The sequence below is a fragment of the Narcine bancroftii genome, chromosome 4 (assembly GCF_036971445.1).
Source record: "Narcine bancroftii isolate sNarBan1 chromosome 4, sNarBan1.hap1, whole genome shotgun sequence".
In the NCBI taxonomy this organism is placed as follows: domain Eukaryota; kingdom Metazoa; phylum Chordata; class Chondrichthyes; order Torpediniformes; family Narcinidae; genus Narcine; species Narcine bancroftii.
Genome location: NC_091472.1, coordinates 49,458,787 through 49,476,349, shown reverse-complemented (window position 1 = coordinate 49,476,349; position 17,563 = coordinate 49,458,787). Strand labels below are relative to the sequence as shown.

Genomic DNA, 17,563 nt, shown 5'->3' with positions numbered 1-17,563 from the left:
TGAAGTGACTAGAGCGCCAGAAACACCCGAAGCCGTGGCGAGCAGTATTGCCGACGCTGAGAGTGAACAACCGAGAAGCGACGACAATATCGCAGGCAGTCCGAAACGAAACCGGAAAGTGCCCAATCGATACGAAGACTTTGTGCCATAATTTTAATAAGAACTTTGGGACAGTATTTAATCTTATATCATAAAGTGCATGTATGAATGCTGTAGGAAGTAAACTTTATGTAGTTGAGTTATAGTATTACCATTAGTTACGACGTTTGTATGTTTCCGAGGGATATTGGTAAGTGAAGGTAAAGTTTATTTCTGATTAAAGGAGGGATGTCATGATTATGAATATGTATGAGATGTACCGGAAGTCACGTGGTATGAGAGAGAGAGATTAAAAACACAAGCAAGAGAACAAAGGAAACGGGAGAATAAAGACAACAGAGAAGTTTACCTGATAAACTTGTGTTTAATGTTTTATTAACTTCACATTTCGGGCCACAAATGTGACAAGATGGTTAGAATATGAATGTTTGCACTACGTCATGACTTGTTCATGATAATAAATTCAAGCCCCTTTTCCTTTGGCACCCTGTCCCAGGAATTAAATGGGAATTTACTGCGACAGGATCCAGTGGAAAAGGAACACCGGGGATTAACCGCCTCTACCCATACTCACATCCCTGGCATGCTGATAAAACCAGTGGAAAAGGGACAGCAGAAAGTCACCCGATTCCAGTTGAAGGTAGAACATTCTGATCCCCGGGGATGAGTGTGTTCAGTAGAAAAGCAATTGGTTGTCCCAGTTAAGGGTGGCCCAGTGGAATCGGCACAAAAGGCTTCCTCTCCCGGGACACCGCACAGCCAATTAACTGGGATGGCAATGGAAAAGGGGTCAATGATTCTGAATGTTAACAAAAGGATACAAATGTTGTATTCAATAACACTGATAGTTATCTTCAATTCACTTTGATCATAAATCTCAGGCAATGCCATTATAAATGAGGCTCAACGTTTCATGTCATCTTACTGTGAAAGATTGTTGGAGAAAATAAGTGGTCCTCGTTTTCTAATCCTCAACGATTTCTCTCTTCTCCCAAAATGAGGGGCATTGCGACCAAAATCCAGTTTTAAAATGACCCCGTAATTCCTGTCAATGTAATTTTTATTTTTAGAAACATAAACTCACAATAACATGCTCAGCAATGAGCACCAGCCAGCAACCACCCCCCCCTGTCACGCGCATGCGCCAGAGCAGCGACGTAACGTGCCATGACGTCGACGCACGCGGCAATGGCGATGCAGTTACGGAAGAGCATTATGGCTCAAAGTCGGAAGCATACTGCGTCCGTTATTATCCTTCACGGGTCAGGTGAGACTGCAGCCATTCATTCGTGAGTTCGGTCTGCAGATCGCTGGCCTTCCCTCTCTGCCGCCACTCATGTGCCTCATCCCCTCCGGTCACTTCGGACCCGTAGCACCCCGCCCCTTCCCCTCCCCCGCCCCGCCCCCTCTCCCTGCTTTGGCACATCCGTCTCTCGCTCTGTCCTTTCCTCGTTCCAACCTACCCTCCCCCACTCATTCCAAATTGCAAATTATTGTGCAGAAATAGGCAGCGCAACACGACAGTTCAAAGGGGGAAAAGATTAAATTAAAGTATGCAAAGGATGAATATGGCGCCTTTTCCTTAATTCAGATCCAAGCTATATTTGGTTCTTTTTTTCAGAGAATAACTGCATATTTCACACGCAATGTCCACAGATTGTTTATTGCAATACACACTGAGATGCAGCGAAAACTTTTATTTTGGACGCCATTCAGACAGCAGGTATTGTAATAATCCAATAAAAAATGAAAGTTGAATTATTACAGTAAATCACTTAAGTGCAGAATTTAGTGTCACAAAGACCATGCAGAGTCATGGAATAAGCCAGGGCAAAATTTTTTACCAGTGAGAAAGAAGTTCATTCAAGAGCCTGATAACAGCAGAAAGGAAACTGATCTTGAATGTGGAGGTTTGTGTTTTCAAGTTCATGGATCTTGTTCCCTTCAGAAGAGTGTGACCAGCCTGGAATGGGTCCTTCACTATGTTGGCAACTTTCCCAACATAAGGAGATATATAGACAATTTGTTTGACTCATTCCCTGCTCTTTTATCTTTCCTTTTTTAAAGTTTCAAAATAATTATTTGTTTCTCTTCTCAAAAGCTGTTAATGATCCTCTCCCTATTGCTGTTTCAGAAGAGCATTCCATATCAGAACAACTCGCCACATAAAGCATCTTTGTTCTTTTAGCAATTAACTGAATTTTATATTTATCAAAACCACACAACTTTCCAGAACATCAAATAAATCTTCTTACTGATCTCTTAACATAGGAAACAGAAGCAGGAGTTGTCAAATCATCTTGTCAAGCTCCATTCACTCTGATGGCTGATCTGATGATAGGACCATCTCCATTTACCTGGCCTTTCCACATATCCCATAATTCCCCTACTGTGTGAAAATATATCCACTGAGGAAGCCTCCGCTGATTCCATGGGCAGAAAATTGCATAAATTGACCACTCTTTGGAATAAGCAGTTTATCATCTCTGTTCTAATCTACCTTGAATCTTGAGGTTATACCCCCTAGATTTTATCCATTCTAATAAAAGCAATTCCAATTTCTCAAGATTCTTAATTATTATTTCATTCAAAATAACCTGATGTATACTTTCTTTATGTTGCTTAGGTACTCGTTTCCTGCTTTATGTTCTTAATATGTTATTTCACTTGTGCCCCTATAGAAGTTTAATTGTTGTGTTCTCATGTAAACACACCAAATACACCAGAATAATATTTATTTTATGAGGACACATTACAATGCAACATTTGCCAGCATGATACATTTCAAGCAAAAAGCAATCTGCTAGGAGAATTCAGCAGGCCAAGTAGCATTGGTTAGAGAAAAGAATGGTTGATGTTTCGGATACACATTAGAGATTGCAAATACATTTTTCACTGTTGCTGCTCAACCCACTGAGTTCCTCCAGTAGCTCTTGTTTTATTGTTCTAGATTCCAGTGTCTGCAGAATTATATTTCCATCTTACATTTTAATGCCATTGCTGTTTGCATATGAAGGGAATATAGTTACATTGTGAGTGTTACAGCTTTAACATTGAATAGTTTTGATGGCACTGAGGTACAGTACAGTTTGTTTGGCTTTTCTCTATCCTTTGTGACAAATTTCCTAATTGTAATTATTTTTCTTTCTTAGGTGATACGGGGGAAGGTTTAAGAGCATGGATTAAAGATGTGTTGAAACAAGATTTGATTTTTCAGCACATACGGTTAATTTATCCAACAGCACCATCAAGGTATTGTTTTGCTAACTAAAAATAAACGATCAATGCAAAATTGCTGAACATCCAGTAGGTCGGTATTGATTTCTTACAAGTGAATTGTGTACATTATGTTTACATTTTGTGAAGATAACTTTCAAAAATTGCATTTTCTGAACAATTCAGTTTTAATGTTCTCTGAAATTAGTTTTTTGATTTCTATATTTGGAAAAATATATTAATGATTCTACCATTTGATTTGTTTTCAAGTCATCTATTGTTGTTCAGAGAAACTGATGAATTTCCTGTAAATTGCATGATATACTTTCCATTTTGTCTCTATACTGAAGTTTACTCACTCCTATTCTCTCCTTTTATTTATCTAATTAGGTTTATTTTGCCCACTTTACATGACTTTTTCTGCATATTCGTGATAGAGTAGTTTTCTTTATCCCAGACAGTAATATTTTACTTGTTTCCCTCAAAGAGGTTTTGTCCACTTTAAATATTGTATTGTGGCGGCTCACCACAAAGCAGGCGAACTGGCCCCGCTTGTAAGCCACTCGATGTGGCAGCCGGCCAAAATGGTACCATCAGGAGTTTCCCTTCCTTCCAGCTCGGGGCTCAGAAACCCACACTTGGGGACCACGTAACGCCAGGTGACGTCAGCACCCTCCAGCGTGATTCTCAGCCAAGTCTGGGCTGGGAGTATAAGTGCAGCCCAGCAGCCTGCAATAAACTAGTCTGCTCACTGAGCTCAACCCGTCTGGTTGCGTGTGTTATTGCAGGAGCAGTGTAGCCACCGCTACAATTGGTGACCCTGACTAGTTCAAACGTCTTTGAATCCATCATGAGCGAGCCTGGGATTAGCGCTATAGCTGTGAAACTGCCTGAATTCTGGGTTCAAGAGCCGGAGACCTGGTTTGGCCATGCAGAGGCCCAGTTTCTGCCAGTTTTCGTCCAACACAACCAAATTCTACCATGTGGTCGCTGCCCTGGACCAGGCCACCGCCAGATGCGTGTTACACCTTGTTCAGCACCCACCCGCCGAGGACAAGTATGAGACCATCAAGCGAGTGCTTACCAGGTCCCTCGGACTATCCAGACACCAGCGGGCCACTCAGGTGCTGCATCTCGATGCCCTGGGGAACAGGTCACCGATGAAACTGATGGACGAGATGCTCGTGCTCATGGGTGAGCGCAACAACTATCCACTTTTCAAGCACATCTTCCTCAAACATATGCCCGGGGACATCCACCCGCTGCTGGTTCAGGAGAGCTTCAGTGACCCGAGGAAGGTTGCCCAGAAGGCCCAAGAGCTATGGCTCGCACGTTTCTCAGGCTCAATGGTCTAGCAGGTCACAAGGAACGGGCACGACCACGCCAAGCCCTCCCCTAGCACTGTGGTAGAGCACCCGGCCCCTGCAGAGGCCCCCAAGAGCACAACCAAGGCCACAGCATCCGCTTCAGGCCTTTGCTTCTACCACCAGCACTGAGGAGCCAAGTCTCGGAAGTGTCGTCACCCCCTGCTCATTCCAGGGAAACAACCAGGCTGGCCAAGGACACAGCCTTCTCTATCTGTGGGACTCAGTCAGCGGCCGGTGGTTCTTCATTGACACTGGAGCTCAGATCCCAAGGCCATCAAATCCAGGAACCGACCTCGTGGACCTCCCCTCCGTGTGGCCAACGCAACGGCCATCCGGATGTATGGAGACAAGACAGTCCACTTCCAGATTGGCCAACAGAATTTCGCGTGGAGGTTCACTGTCTCATCCCTCCTGACTGCCATCCTGGGTGCAGACTTCCTCTTAGCACACATACCTTCCAGGCCGTTCGCCTCAACGCCTCCCGCTCGGAGCACACGGATGGCCACAATCATCACACCCAGAGACTAGTTCCAGCAGATCCTAGATGAGTTCCCGACACTCCTCAAGCCACAGTTCTCCGGTGCCTCGCTGCGCCACGGGGTGTTCCACCACATCCCCACCCAAGGCCCGCCGGTTCACGCCAAGGCACGCCGGCTCCCGCCTGACAAGCTCCAGGTAGTGAAGAATGAGTTTTCGCACCTGTTGGAGCTGGGGATCATTCGGCAGTCCGACAGCCCACCTGGTCCCGAAAGCCTCCGGCGGCTGGCATTCCTGTGGAGACTATCAACAGCTCAACGAGGCAACACTTCCTGACTGTTACCCCATCTCTCACATCCAGGACTTTACAGCTAACCTGCATGGCGCAAGGGTCTTCTCCAAGATTGACCTGGTGCGCGGATATCACCAGATTCCGGTGTACCCTGAGGACATACCCAAGATGCCATCATCACCCACTTTGGCCTGTTCGAATTCCTGCGCATGGCTTTCGGGCTCAAGAACACCGCTCAGACCTTCCAACGCCTCATGGACCCTGTGGGCAGGGACTTGGATTTTGTCTTCATTTATTTGGATGACATCCTTGTCGCCAGCAAGGACCAGGCGCAACACAAGGCCCACCTATGTACCCTTTTCTCCCGGCTGGCCGACTTCGGCCTTACCATCAACCCGGCCAAATGCCAGTTCGGGAAAGAGTCCATGCAGTTCCTGGGCCATAACATCACGGCCGAAGGAGCCACGCCTGCCGCTGCGAAGGTTGTCGCCATCAGGGAGTTCCCATGCCCAAACAGCCTCAAGGGGCTGCAGGAGTTCGCAGGTATGGTCAACTTTTACAACCGCTTCATCCCGGGAGCTGCGCGCATCATGCAGCCGCTGTTCGCCCTCATCGCAGCCTAGCACAAGACGCTCACTTGGAATTCACAAGTCTGCACCAAGGACGCCCTCGCGAAGGCCCCCATGCTCGCCCACCCACACACTGACCTGCATATGGCACTCTCTGTCGATGCCTCTACCACAGACGTCGGTGCCACCCTGGAGCAGCAGGTGAATGGGCATTAGAAGCCGCTGGCATTCTTCAACCGCCTGCTTTGCCCGCCAGAACGCAAGTATAGTGCCTTCGACCGCAAGTTACTGGGCATGTACCTGGCGGTGCAGCATTTCCGCTATTTTTTTGGATGGGAGGATTTTTACCATCTTCACCGACCACAAACTCCTCACCCAGGCGCTCGTGATGGCAAAGGATCCCTGGTCGGCCCGCCAGCAGCGTCACCTCTCCTTCGTGTCGGAGTTTACCACCGACGTTCGGCACAAGGCAGGGAAGGACAATGTGGTTGCCTATGCACTCTCGCGACCGGCCATCTGCACGCTGATGCCTGGCCTCAACTTCGACCAGCTCGCCTGGGACCAGGAAGCTGATGAGGAGACAAGGTCCTTCAAGACCGTCATCACGGGCCTGCAATTCCGAGATCTCCCAACTCCGAGCGGCGAAGGCACCATCCTGTGCGATATCTCCTTGGGCACCCCGCGGCCAGTGGTTCCGCAGCAGTAGCGCAGGCAGGTCTTCCGTCACATCCACGACCTTTCACATCCGGTCCATGGTCCGGATGGTGGCAGAACGGTTCGTATGGCATGGGCTGCAGAAGCAGATTGCGGGCTGAACCAGAACATGCACCCATTGCCAGACGTCCAAGGTGCACCGGCACACCAGGGCGCCTGTACAGGAGTTTGAGCACGTCCGGGAATGGTTTAGCCACATTCACGTGGATATTGTCGGGCCCTTACCCATTTCCTGGGGTAATCGTTACCTGTTTACGGTGGTAGACTGCACCACACGCTGGTCCGAGGCAATTCCGATGCCAGACGCCTCCACTGACTCCTGCTCCCAAGCCCTGTTGCGTGGTTAGGTTGCCTGGTTCGGTGTCCCGGCTCACCTCACCAGCGATCAGGGTGCCCAGTTCACATCTGCGCTCTGGGCACAGCCGCCAACAGATTGGGGATATAGCTGCACTGCACCACGGCCTACCACCCGCTGGCCAATGGACTGGTCGAACGTCTGCACTGCCACCTTAAGTCGGAGCTCATTGCCTGCCTCACCGGTCCTGACTGGAAGCCTTGAGTGCTCCTGGGCATCCGCTCCACTCCCAAGGAAGATATGCAGGCATCATCAGTTGAGCTGGTCTATGGTGCGCCACTGGTACTACCTGGTGTGTTCATCAACAGACCTCACAATCCTCAGCGGTCACCGCATGAACTACTTCCACACCTCAGGGCATGCTTGGACTCCTTCGAACCCCCACCGCCGCCCAGGCATGGTACCCACCCAACTCACGTTCCTGGTGAGCTGCTTTCCAAGGAGTTCATTTTCGGTCGGCGGGGCCTGACCATGGCACCTCTGCAGCGACCGTACGGGGGGCCATAGAGGGTTATACAGCGTTCCTGCTCGATGTTCACAGTGGACTTGGGCGGCAGGCATGAGCTGTTTACCATGGACAGGCTGAAGCCAGCACACTCGATCCCACCGAGCCCATGGTTGTTGCCCAGCCCAAGAAGCGAGGCCGCCCAGCAAAAAAGGACATTGGCGCCGGTTCTGGGGTGGTCTGTGTGGCGGCTCACCACAAGGCAGGCGAACCGGCCCCGCTTGTAAGCCATGCGGTGGGGCAGCTGGCCAAAATGGTGCCGTCGGGGGTTTCCCTTCCTTCCAGCTCGGGGCTCAGAAACCCGCGCTTGGGGACCACGTGACACCAGGGTGACATCAGCGCCCTCCAGCGCGGTTCTCAGCCAGGTCCGGGCTAGGAGTATAAGTGCAGCCCAGCAGCCTACAATAAACTAGTCTGCTCACTGAGCTCAACCGTCTGGTTGCATGTGTTATTGCAGGTGCAGTGTAGCCGCCACTACGCTATTTTCACTCATATAATGCACATACGCATATATTTTCATATATTGCGCACATGCATATACTGTGCTAGTGTAGTAGTCTTGTCCAGCACCTTCATAAAATGTCCTATAAGATTTACCAAAAACAAAGCAACACATGTGCAGATAACATTATCATCCTGTATAGTTATCACATGCATTCAATCTAGCCTAATCAGATAACAGGCCGTTGCTTTAGTGCTACCTTTGAGATCCCGAATACTGGTAGTTTTTGACAATGGGAGGAGTCAAATGCAAATCTTACACTGCTAAATTTAAACTGAAAGTTGGTACCAGAGCAAAAGAAACTGGCAACAGAGCAGCAGCAAGAGAGTTCGAGGTTGGAGAATCACTGATTCGCGAATGGAGGAAAGAGAAAAATGAGCTTGAGAGGATGAATCTACGAAAACGCACGTCTTGGCCTGAATGCTAACTGGTCCCAGTTACAGTCTGACTTGGAGGAGTGGGTTCTTAGTCATAGAGAACAAAATCAGGCTGTATATGGAGTCGCCATTCAGATGAAAGATGAAAGAGGCATCCTGGATTTCAAGGCGGGGTTCCCCTGAATATCAAAGATTATGAAGTGAAACGAATTGTCGGTAAGAACTAGAACAACTGTAGGTCAGCGACTTCCAGAAGATTGGGAACAAAATACCATTGATTTTCACAGCTTCGTCTCCAATGAAATTTGCAAACTTAAAATCACACCTGAGGGCGTCATGAACATGGACCAAGTCCCGATGGCACTTGACATCCCTGCCACAAGAACTGTAGCTGCCTCTGAGACAAAAACTGTGGCCATAACCACGATCAGACGTGTTTTACTGTAGTCCTTGGCTGCACTGAAATTTGTACTAAATTGAAGCCAATGATCATATTTAAAAGAGTGACATTGTTGCAAGAAAAAATTGACCAATACTGTGATTGTACATTGTGACAAGAAAAATTGAATGGACTCCAATGTTGTAAAACTGTGGGTGGAAAGGTGTTACAGGCCTAGACCAGGCAATTTTTTTTCCCCAATGAAATTGTTACTCATATTTGATTCCATGGCAGCTCACAAAAAGCATTCAGCACAAAAGACTATAAATTCTGTTGGCGCCCACTCTGGAGTAATTCTGGATGGGTTGACGTGTAAAATGCAGCCACTCGATATTTCCATTAATCATCCATTCAAGATGTTCAACAGATCAGAATGGGAGGAATGGATGCAGAGCGGCACTCATGAATTCACCCCAACCAGACGGTTGAATAGAGCAACCTATACTGAAGTTTGAGAATGGGTTGCCAGAACATGGGATAAGATAACACCAGAAACTATACATAGTGGATTCAGAAAAGCTGGCATGGTATGTAATGATGCTGGTGATTCCATCACTGACGAAGAAAGCAGGGACAGCGATGACGTGTCTGCATCGACTGCACTAATGAAAGAACAGTTGCAGGCTGCCAACATATTTTAATGAAGAGAGTGAACGATTCGACTTTGAAGGATTTGAAAGGACTACAGATGATAATGAAGAAGACTAACATAGACAGATGTGTGGTCCCTCAGTGTCTCCCTCCTAAAATGAACAATGAGCTCCTTTGGGTGGCATGGTTAGCATTTCAGTTAGCCCGGGTTCAGTAATTGTTGTTGTCTGTCAGGAGTTTGTACATTCTCCCTGTGTCTGAATAGGTTTCCTTTAGGTGCTCTGGTTTCCTACCATCATCCAAGAATGTACAGCGGTTTGTAGGTTAATGGGTGTGATTTTAGTTTTTTTTTACTTTAACATGTTGTCCAGCTTTTTTACTTGTTATTTAAGATGTTAAATGGTTATTTTAAATTAAAGCATTTAACCTACCATCATCCAAGAATGTACAGCGGTTTGTAGGTTAATTGGTGTGATTTTAGTTTTTTTTTACTTTAACATGTTGTCCAGCTTTTTTACTTGTTATTTAAGATGTTAAATGGTTATTTTAAATTAAAGCATTTAAGGAAACAATTTAATTTAGAACCAATTGATGCTCAATTATGTTCACTTTTTTAATTCAACATGTAAAAAAAAATCTTGTATACCGCGCACATGCATATAATGCGCATTGGGTTACCTGGTTTGAAATTAAAAATACTTTAAACTGATCAAAGACAGTCTACTTTTATGATAATTTGGAGCCTACACAATTATTACTTAGGTTTTCTCTTGTTTTGCAAGATTTTTAAATGTCCTCAAATGATACTTGTTGACTTAATGTTCAAAGATGCCTTTGTTTATGTGACAAGTGATGGAAAATATTTGATTACTTTTTCAGACCATATACACCTATGAACGGAAGTCCATCAAACATATGGTTTGATCGGTACAAAATCGACATCAGCAGCCCAGAACATTTTGAATCCCTTAGCTCGATGTGCCATATTCTGGGTGGTTTGTTAGATAAAGAGATCAAAGCTGGAATTGCAGAGGACAGGATAATCTTAGGTAAAATATATTATTTGTTCAACAGGTTTTTTTTTAACATGTTTGTAATCTGAAAAACCACCTTTCTTTTTAGTTTCAGTTCCTGTTTCCTGTCTGCTATCCTTCCATCCACCTTGTTTATCACTGCACGGTCACTGGAACGGGTCACTGACTGTCTAAAAATAAAGGTGATCATGTCCTTTTGTACGAAGAATTCTGGTCATGTCACTTAATTTGTGAAGTCAATTTTTTTTTTAACTCCAGGGCAAAGCAGGATTGTTTTACTTAGAAAATATGCACACTTGTCTAATCATTTTCCTTTCCCAATGATTTATTTGCTTGAAACCTGATGCCACTATTTCTGCTCTGGTGGGGGAAAATGTACATTTTCAGTGGTTTATCAAATCTTGGTACTGCAAGGCTATACCTTGAGAATGTACCCAAGCTGTAAACGACATAACTATTTCAAATCGTTTTCCTCTGTTAAAATGGAAAATTAAATGTTTTTTAATTTAATGTGCTTTTACAAGCTTTTACAATTCTAGCATGACAGTACAACCTATTTTGCCAATTGTGTGTTCCTGATTGTTAGTCATACTGATTCAATGATGCACTACTTTGATCTTTCTTATTGTGTTGAACTGCCGAAAAGATACATCTGTTTGTAGTGAAATTGTTATTAATTTGGCCCAGAGAAAAGAGGATACAATGGATAGCTCATCCTTCCTGTAACTATTGTAGCTACTTGAGGTTAACAACACATCATATTCTTCTTGGTCGGCCTTAAACCTAACGACATGGATTTATCTCCTCTTTTTGTATTTCTCTTGTAGATAGATATTTGTGGTGCAGCACAAGCTGAACTAGCAGCAGTTTTGTTGACAACAAAGTAAAGGTACAACCTATAATTACCAAATTTTTTGTTGGCTGGAACTGGACAAGGTTCCAACACTTAAAACTTAACTAAGAGATTGCTTCGCTCAGCACTGTCCACATCAAAGACGGGGATTTCCCAGTAGCCAATCATTTCAGTTCCATACCTGACTCCCGCACTAACATGTCTGTCCACGGCCTCATGCACTGCAAACCAAGGCCATCCATAAATTAGAGCAGCAGCATGTAAAATTCGATCTGGGCACTTTCCAATCAAATTGCTTAAACATTGACTTCTCAGGTTTTGCTAGCCTACTCCCCATTCTCCCTCTTTTCCCTATCTCTCTGTCTTCTTTCCTCCATCTCTCCACCCCTTCATTCTCCAATCTCAGAACCACCTCCTCCTTCCTCCCTTTGTTTGTTGGTGCACCCTGCTCCCTTGTCCACCTATTAGCTCTTGCCTGTTGGACTGTGCTCCTAACCCCCCACCATTTTGTTGAGGCACTTGCCTTTATTTTGCACATACTGTACCTTGATGAAGGGGGTTAAGCCCAAATCTTTGATTATATATCTTTATTTTTGCTCTATAAGATACACTATTTGACCTGCTGAGTTTCCCTAGCACTATATTTTTACTTTTTATTTTAACCCTTTATAACTTTCCTTGTTTTGTAATCAGCAAAGTGCTATTTAACATCCTTGAGTCTAAAAATGTAAAATGGCCAACTGTAATGAAGTATGAAACTAATTCTTTCCCAGTTATACACTTGCCTGTAATTAACATTCTTCTTCTTTGGCTCGGCTTCGCGGATGAAGATTTATGGAGGGGTAATGTCCACGTCTGCTGCAGGCTCGTTTGTGGCTGACAAGTCCGATGCGGGACAGGCAGACACGGTTGCAGCGGTTGCAAGGGAAAATTGGGGTTGGTTTTAAAATGTATTGGATAAACTTCAACTAGTTGCCTTGTCTCATTGGGGAGATTCCAGCATGCAGAAACTTAAATGGTTTCTCCTTTTGTGTGATTCTGCTTTCTTTGATTCATACGTAGGACACATTTGCAAAGCAGGAGAATGTACATTGCAATGTACAAAGTTTGGGACCAAGACACTTTTTTCCTTTATTTGCCACTGTGCTCCACAGTTGTAAATTTGTAACCACAAACAATTCACATGTGATAAAAATGCACATTCCAGATTTTATTTAAGGTTACATTTTGGTTTGACCATGTGGAAATTACAGCATAGTCCCCTCATTTCAGGCCACCATAATATTTGGGACAAAGCAATGACATGTATAATAGTCATTTTTAGTACTTTGTTGTATATCCCTTGCATGTAATGACTGCCTAAAGTCTGTGATACATAGACATCGCAAGGAGCTGAGCATTGGTATTGCTCTGCCAGGCCTCTACTGCAGCCATCTTCAGCTCCTGCTTGTTTCAGGTGCTTGTCCCCATAAGTTTTCTCTTCAGCATATGCAATGCATGCTCAACTGGATTTAGATTGGGTGACTGACTTGGCCATTGAAGGATTTTCTAGGTTTTAGCTTTGAAAAACTCCTTTGTTGTTTTTGCAGTATGTTTGGAATCATTGTCTTGAAGTGTCGTCCAATGAGTTTGAAGGCATTTGCTCGAACTTGAGCAGATAAGATGTTTCTATGCACCTCAGAATTGCCGTAAGCAGTTACATTATCAATGAAGATAAGTGCACCAGTACCTGTGGCAGCCATACATGTCCAGACCATAAAACCCCCACAACCATGTTTCACAGATGAGATGGTACATTTTGGATCCTAGGCAGTTCCTTTACGCCTCCATTTTTTGCTCTTGCCATTACTCTGTTGCAGGTTAATCTTGGCTCTCATTTGTCCGCAAGACCTTTTTCCAGAATTCTGCAGGTTCTTTTAAATACTCTTTGGCAAACTGAAATCTGGCCATCCTATTTATTTCCCTAACTAGTGGTTTGCATCTTTCAGTATCACCACTGTATTTCTGTTCATTAAATCTTCTCAGATCAGATTTCAGATTTATTGTCAGAGTACATACATGACATCACATACAACCCTCAGATTCCTTTTTCCTGCAGGCAAGGAGAATTACCACTAATTGATAAGTGCAAAAAATAAACTGTACACAGTGTAAATATGTAAACAAATAAAGAACTCTAAACAGATAATGAATGTAAACAAACTGCATACAGAGAGAACAAAGAAAATCAATAAAGTGCACAAATAAGAGTCCTTAAATGAATCCCTGACTGACTTTGTTGTTGACGATTCTGATGGTGGAGGGGTAGCAGCTGTTCCTGAACCTGGTGGTGTAAGTCTTGTGGCACCTTTCCTGATGGCAGCAGTGAAAACAGAATGTATGCTGGGCGGTGTGGGTCTTTGATGATTGCTGCTTTCCCTGCAGATGTACTCAATATTGGAGAGGGTTTTATCTGTGATGTCCTGGGCTGTGTTCACTGCCTTTTGGAGGGCTTTATGCTCAGGAGTATTGGTGTTCCCATACCAGACTGTGAGGCAGCCAAGTCAGCACACTTCCCGCCACACCTCTGTAGAAATTTGCCAGGTTTTCTGATGACATACCAAACCTCTTCAGACTCTGTCACAGTCGTCATTGACACATCCACAGTTGCTTTCTGAAGAGTGTTTCTGATCTGTTCCACAGGCATTTGGGATTTTTCTTCATTAAGATGAGAATTCTTGTGTCATCAGCAGTGGAGGGTCTTACTTAGCCGACCAGTCCCTTTGCGATTACTGAGCTCAGCAGTATGCTCTTTCTTCCTAACAATGTTCCAAACAGTTGATTTTAGTAATCCTAAGGTTTGGGCAGTGTCTCTTACTGTTTTATTCTTGTTTTCCAGCCTCATAATAGTTTCTTTGACTTAGGTTGGCACAATTCTGGTCTTCATGTCGAAAAATGGTACTACATACTCAAAGGTGATCAAAAGCTTAGAAGCAAGCCTAGTTCTCTTTATACTTGCACCAGTGAAGCAATTAAACAAACCTACGTAGTCACAGACACCTGTGAAGCCAAATGTCCCAAACATTATGGTGGCTTGAAATGAGGGAACTATGTATAAGGGCTGTAATTTCTACATGGTCAAATCACAACAATACAAATAATAATTTTTTTGTTCTTTTTTCCAAAAATATACATAGTAAAATTTTAAATGTTCAATATATTAAACTTTTCCTCACAAACACAACAAAAACTAAAACAAAACAGTCCCTCCCTCCCTTCCCTCCCCCCCTTTCCATACATACTGATCCATTCACGATCAGAGCTTACGTATATTTTAAGTATATAGAGTACAGTTGGGAAACCACTTTTTTGTATATATAATAGTTACATTTATACTCTTTTTCTGTTCCTTTTTATTACTGTATCTGGGCCCCTATGTGGTCCAGGTATGGCTGCCAGACCTTTATAAAAGTGCCATATTTATTCTTTAAGTTATATCTGATATTTTTTTCCATAGGTGTACTGCTGTTCATTTCTGCAGTCCATTGTGCTATGAGTAGAGGGGAGTCAGACTTCCAAGTGATCGCAATACATTTTTGTTGTTGCCACCAGTGCTATTTTTATAAATGCGATTTGATATTTGGCCAATTTGTCACTTATTTACTTATTTTTTTTCACACATTTTTGCACAATAGTGCTTTTATTGATATATCCTTACTTTTTTCCCATACATTCATTAATTTCTTACCACGTTCTAATCATATGAAATTAATTAATAGATATGGCTCCGGTTCGCGCGTGAAGACCACTTCTGTTACCCTGGTTAATTTTTCTGCGATTTCTTGCCAAAATTACCACTTTCACGCACGGCCACGTGGCATGTTGAAAAGTTCCTGTAACATTTGTGGGGTAAGATATAATTGGTCTAAAAAATTATACTGAACCAGTCCATATCTTGCATTTATAATTGATGTCATGCTGCCCTTACACCAATTTGATCAGCTTCTTTCTGGAATCACCATACCCAAGTCCAACTCCCATCTTTCTCTTGACTTCTACAACCCTGGTTTTGCACTTTCACTCTGGAGTGCATAGTATATTATTGTTATAAATTTGGGTGTACTCCCCATCCAGACCATTCTTCCAGTTTCATTAATTTCAGATGGGGGTCAACGTTGGTCCCCATCTTTTTCTTAAGAATGATATAAGCTGGATTAAACAGAAGAAGGTCCAATTGGCCACTCTGTATTTTTGTGTTAATTGTTCAAAGGACATCAAAGTTCCTTCCATGTAACAGTTTTTAATGTATCTTATGCCTTTGTTATACCATGAATTTAATATTCTATTGCCCATGTTCAGAGCCCATAACACATTTTTACACAATAGTGCTTTTATTGATAGCCCTTTTTTTTTCCCCATACATTCATTAATTTCTTGCCAAGTTCTAATCATATGTATTAGAATGGGGTTATCCACCTTTTTCTTTAGTGATATGACACTCCATTTATAGATAAAGTCCTTTGCTTCCCCCTCCTTCATTGAGTACATTCCCATTTGAACCCAAGACAGGGGTGTTGTCATCAGTGAAGAAGGCTGCGAGGAATTTAGCCTATGCAGCTAGATAATATTTTTTGAAATCTGGAAGTCTCCCTGCCCATAGTCCCATGTCAGTTTTTACAAAGCAATTCTTGGTACTTAATTATTCCATAGGAACTGTCTAATATGGTTGTTTAGTAGCTTAAAAAAAATTTAGGTAACGGAATAGGCAGCGATTGAAAAAGGTATTGCAGTCTTGTCATCTCTTTCATTTTGATGCAGTTAACCCTTCACACCAAAGTAATCGATAAATGTCTCCATTTCTGTCGGTCTCCTTCTAACTTCCCAATAAGAGGAACATAGTTTAGTTTGTACAGATTTTGCAAGTTATTGCCAGTTGCTATTCCAAGATATTTTATTCCATCATATCTTCCATTTAAATTTACTTCCTTTTAGGTGTCGTTCATATTCAAAATTGGTTAATGGCATTATCTCAATTTTACCCATATTTATTTTGTAGCCTGATATTCTATCATATTTTTTGTAGTGTTCCTTGTAATTTTTCCAAAGATTTAGCTAGTTCTGATAGGTACAATAGCACATAATCAGCAAATAGACTGATCTTGTGTTCTTCTTGCTCAGCTTTGAAGCCTTTTATATCCGTATCCCTTCTTATTATCTCCGCCATTGGTTCAATCTCTGTCTGCTCGATCTACTCAAAGGGAAAGACTGCAACATCTGATTATTTGTTGTTATGTTAGTTTGTGGTTTATGGTATTGTAACGGCAGCTACACTGCTAACTGAAGGATCGCACAACCAGATGGGTTGAGTTCAATGAGCAAAACTCATTTATTGCAGGCTGCCTGGCTGGTCTTATACTCCCAGCCTGCACCTGGCTGAGAACCGCGCTGGGGGTCCTGACGTCACCGGGGCGTGAGATGGGTCGTCAAGCATGGGCTTCTGAGCCCGGTGCCGAGGTCGGGAGGAAACCCCCGACGGCGCCATTTTGGCCGACTGCCCCGCCGCGTGTTTGACAAGCGGGGCCGGTTTGCCTGCCTAATGGCATACCGCCACACAGGCCCCCCCCTCCCAGAACCGGCGCCAATGTCCTTTTTTGCCGGGCGGCCTCGCTTCTTGTGTTGGGCCAGAACTACTGGCTCAGTGGGGTCGAGGTGGGCTGGCCTTAACCTGTCCACCGTAAACAGTTCCCTCTTACCCCGGATGTCCAATGTGAAAGTGGATCCTGAATGCTGGATGACTTTGTATGGCCCTTCGTATGGTCTTTGTAGAGGTGCTGTGGACGGGCCCCGCCTGATAAAAACGTACTCTGCAGAGTACAGCTCGCTGGGGATGTAAGAGACCCATGTGCCGTATCTGGGTGGCGGTGGGGGTGTGAAGGAGTCCAACTGGGCCCAGAGGTGGGAAAGTAGACCATGCAGTGACTGCTGGGGGTTGTGAGGTGCATTCATGAACTCACTGAGTAGGGCTAGTGGTGCACCGTAGACCAGCTCGGCTAATGACGCCTGTAGTTCTTCTTTGGATGTTGAGCGGATGCCCAGGAGCACCTAAGGGAGTTCGTCCACCCAGTCGGGGCTGGTGAGGCGGGCCATAAGTACCGACTTAAGGTGGAAGTGCAACCGCTCAACTAGCCTATTGG

General features: G+C 44.2%; 1 protein-coding gene across 1 annotated transcript in view; it reads left to right on the top strand.

Annotated features, from left to right (window-relative positions):
* Positions 1–1,260: 1,260 nt before the first annotated feature.
* The window catches only part of lyplal1 (lysophospholipase like 1), a 29,911-nt gene continuing 13,608 nt past the window's right edge, over positions 1,261–17,563 (top strand). Inside the window, exons 1-3 of the mRNA XM_069931254.1 lie at positions 1,261–1,366; positions 3,252–3,351; positions 10,383–10,552. Of these exons, the coding sequence (XP_069787355.1) occupies positions 1,267–1,366; positions 3,252–3,351; positions 10,383–10,552 (370 nt within the window). The 5' untranslated portion in view covers positions 1,261–1,266. The remainder of the gene's footprint in view (positions 1,367–3,251; positions 3,352–10,382; positions 10,553–17,563) is intronic.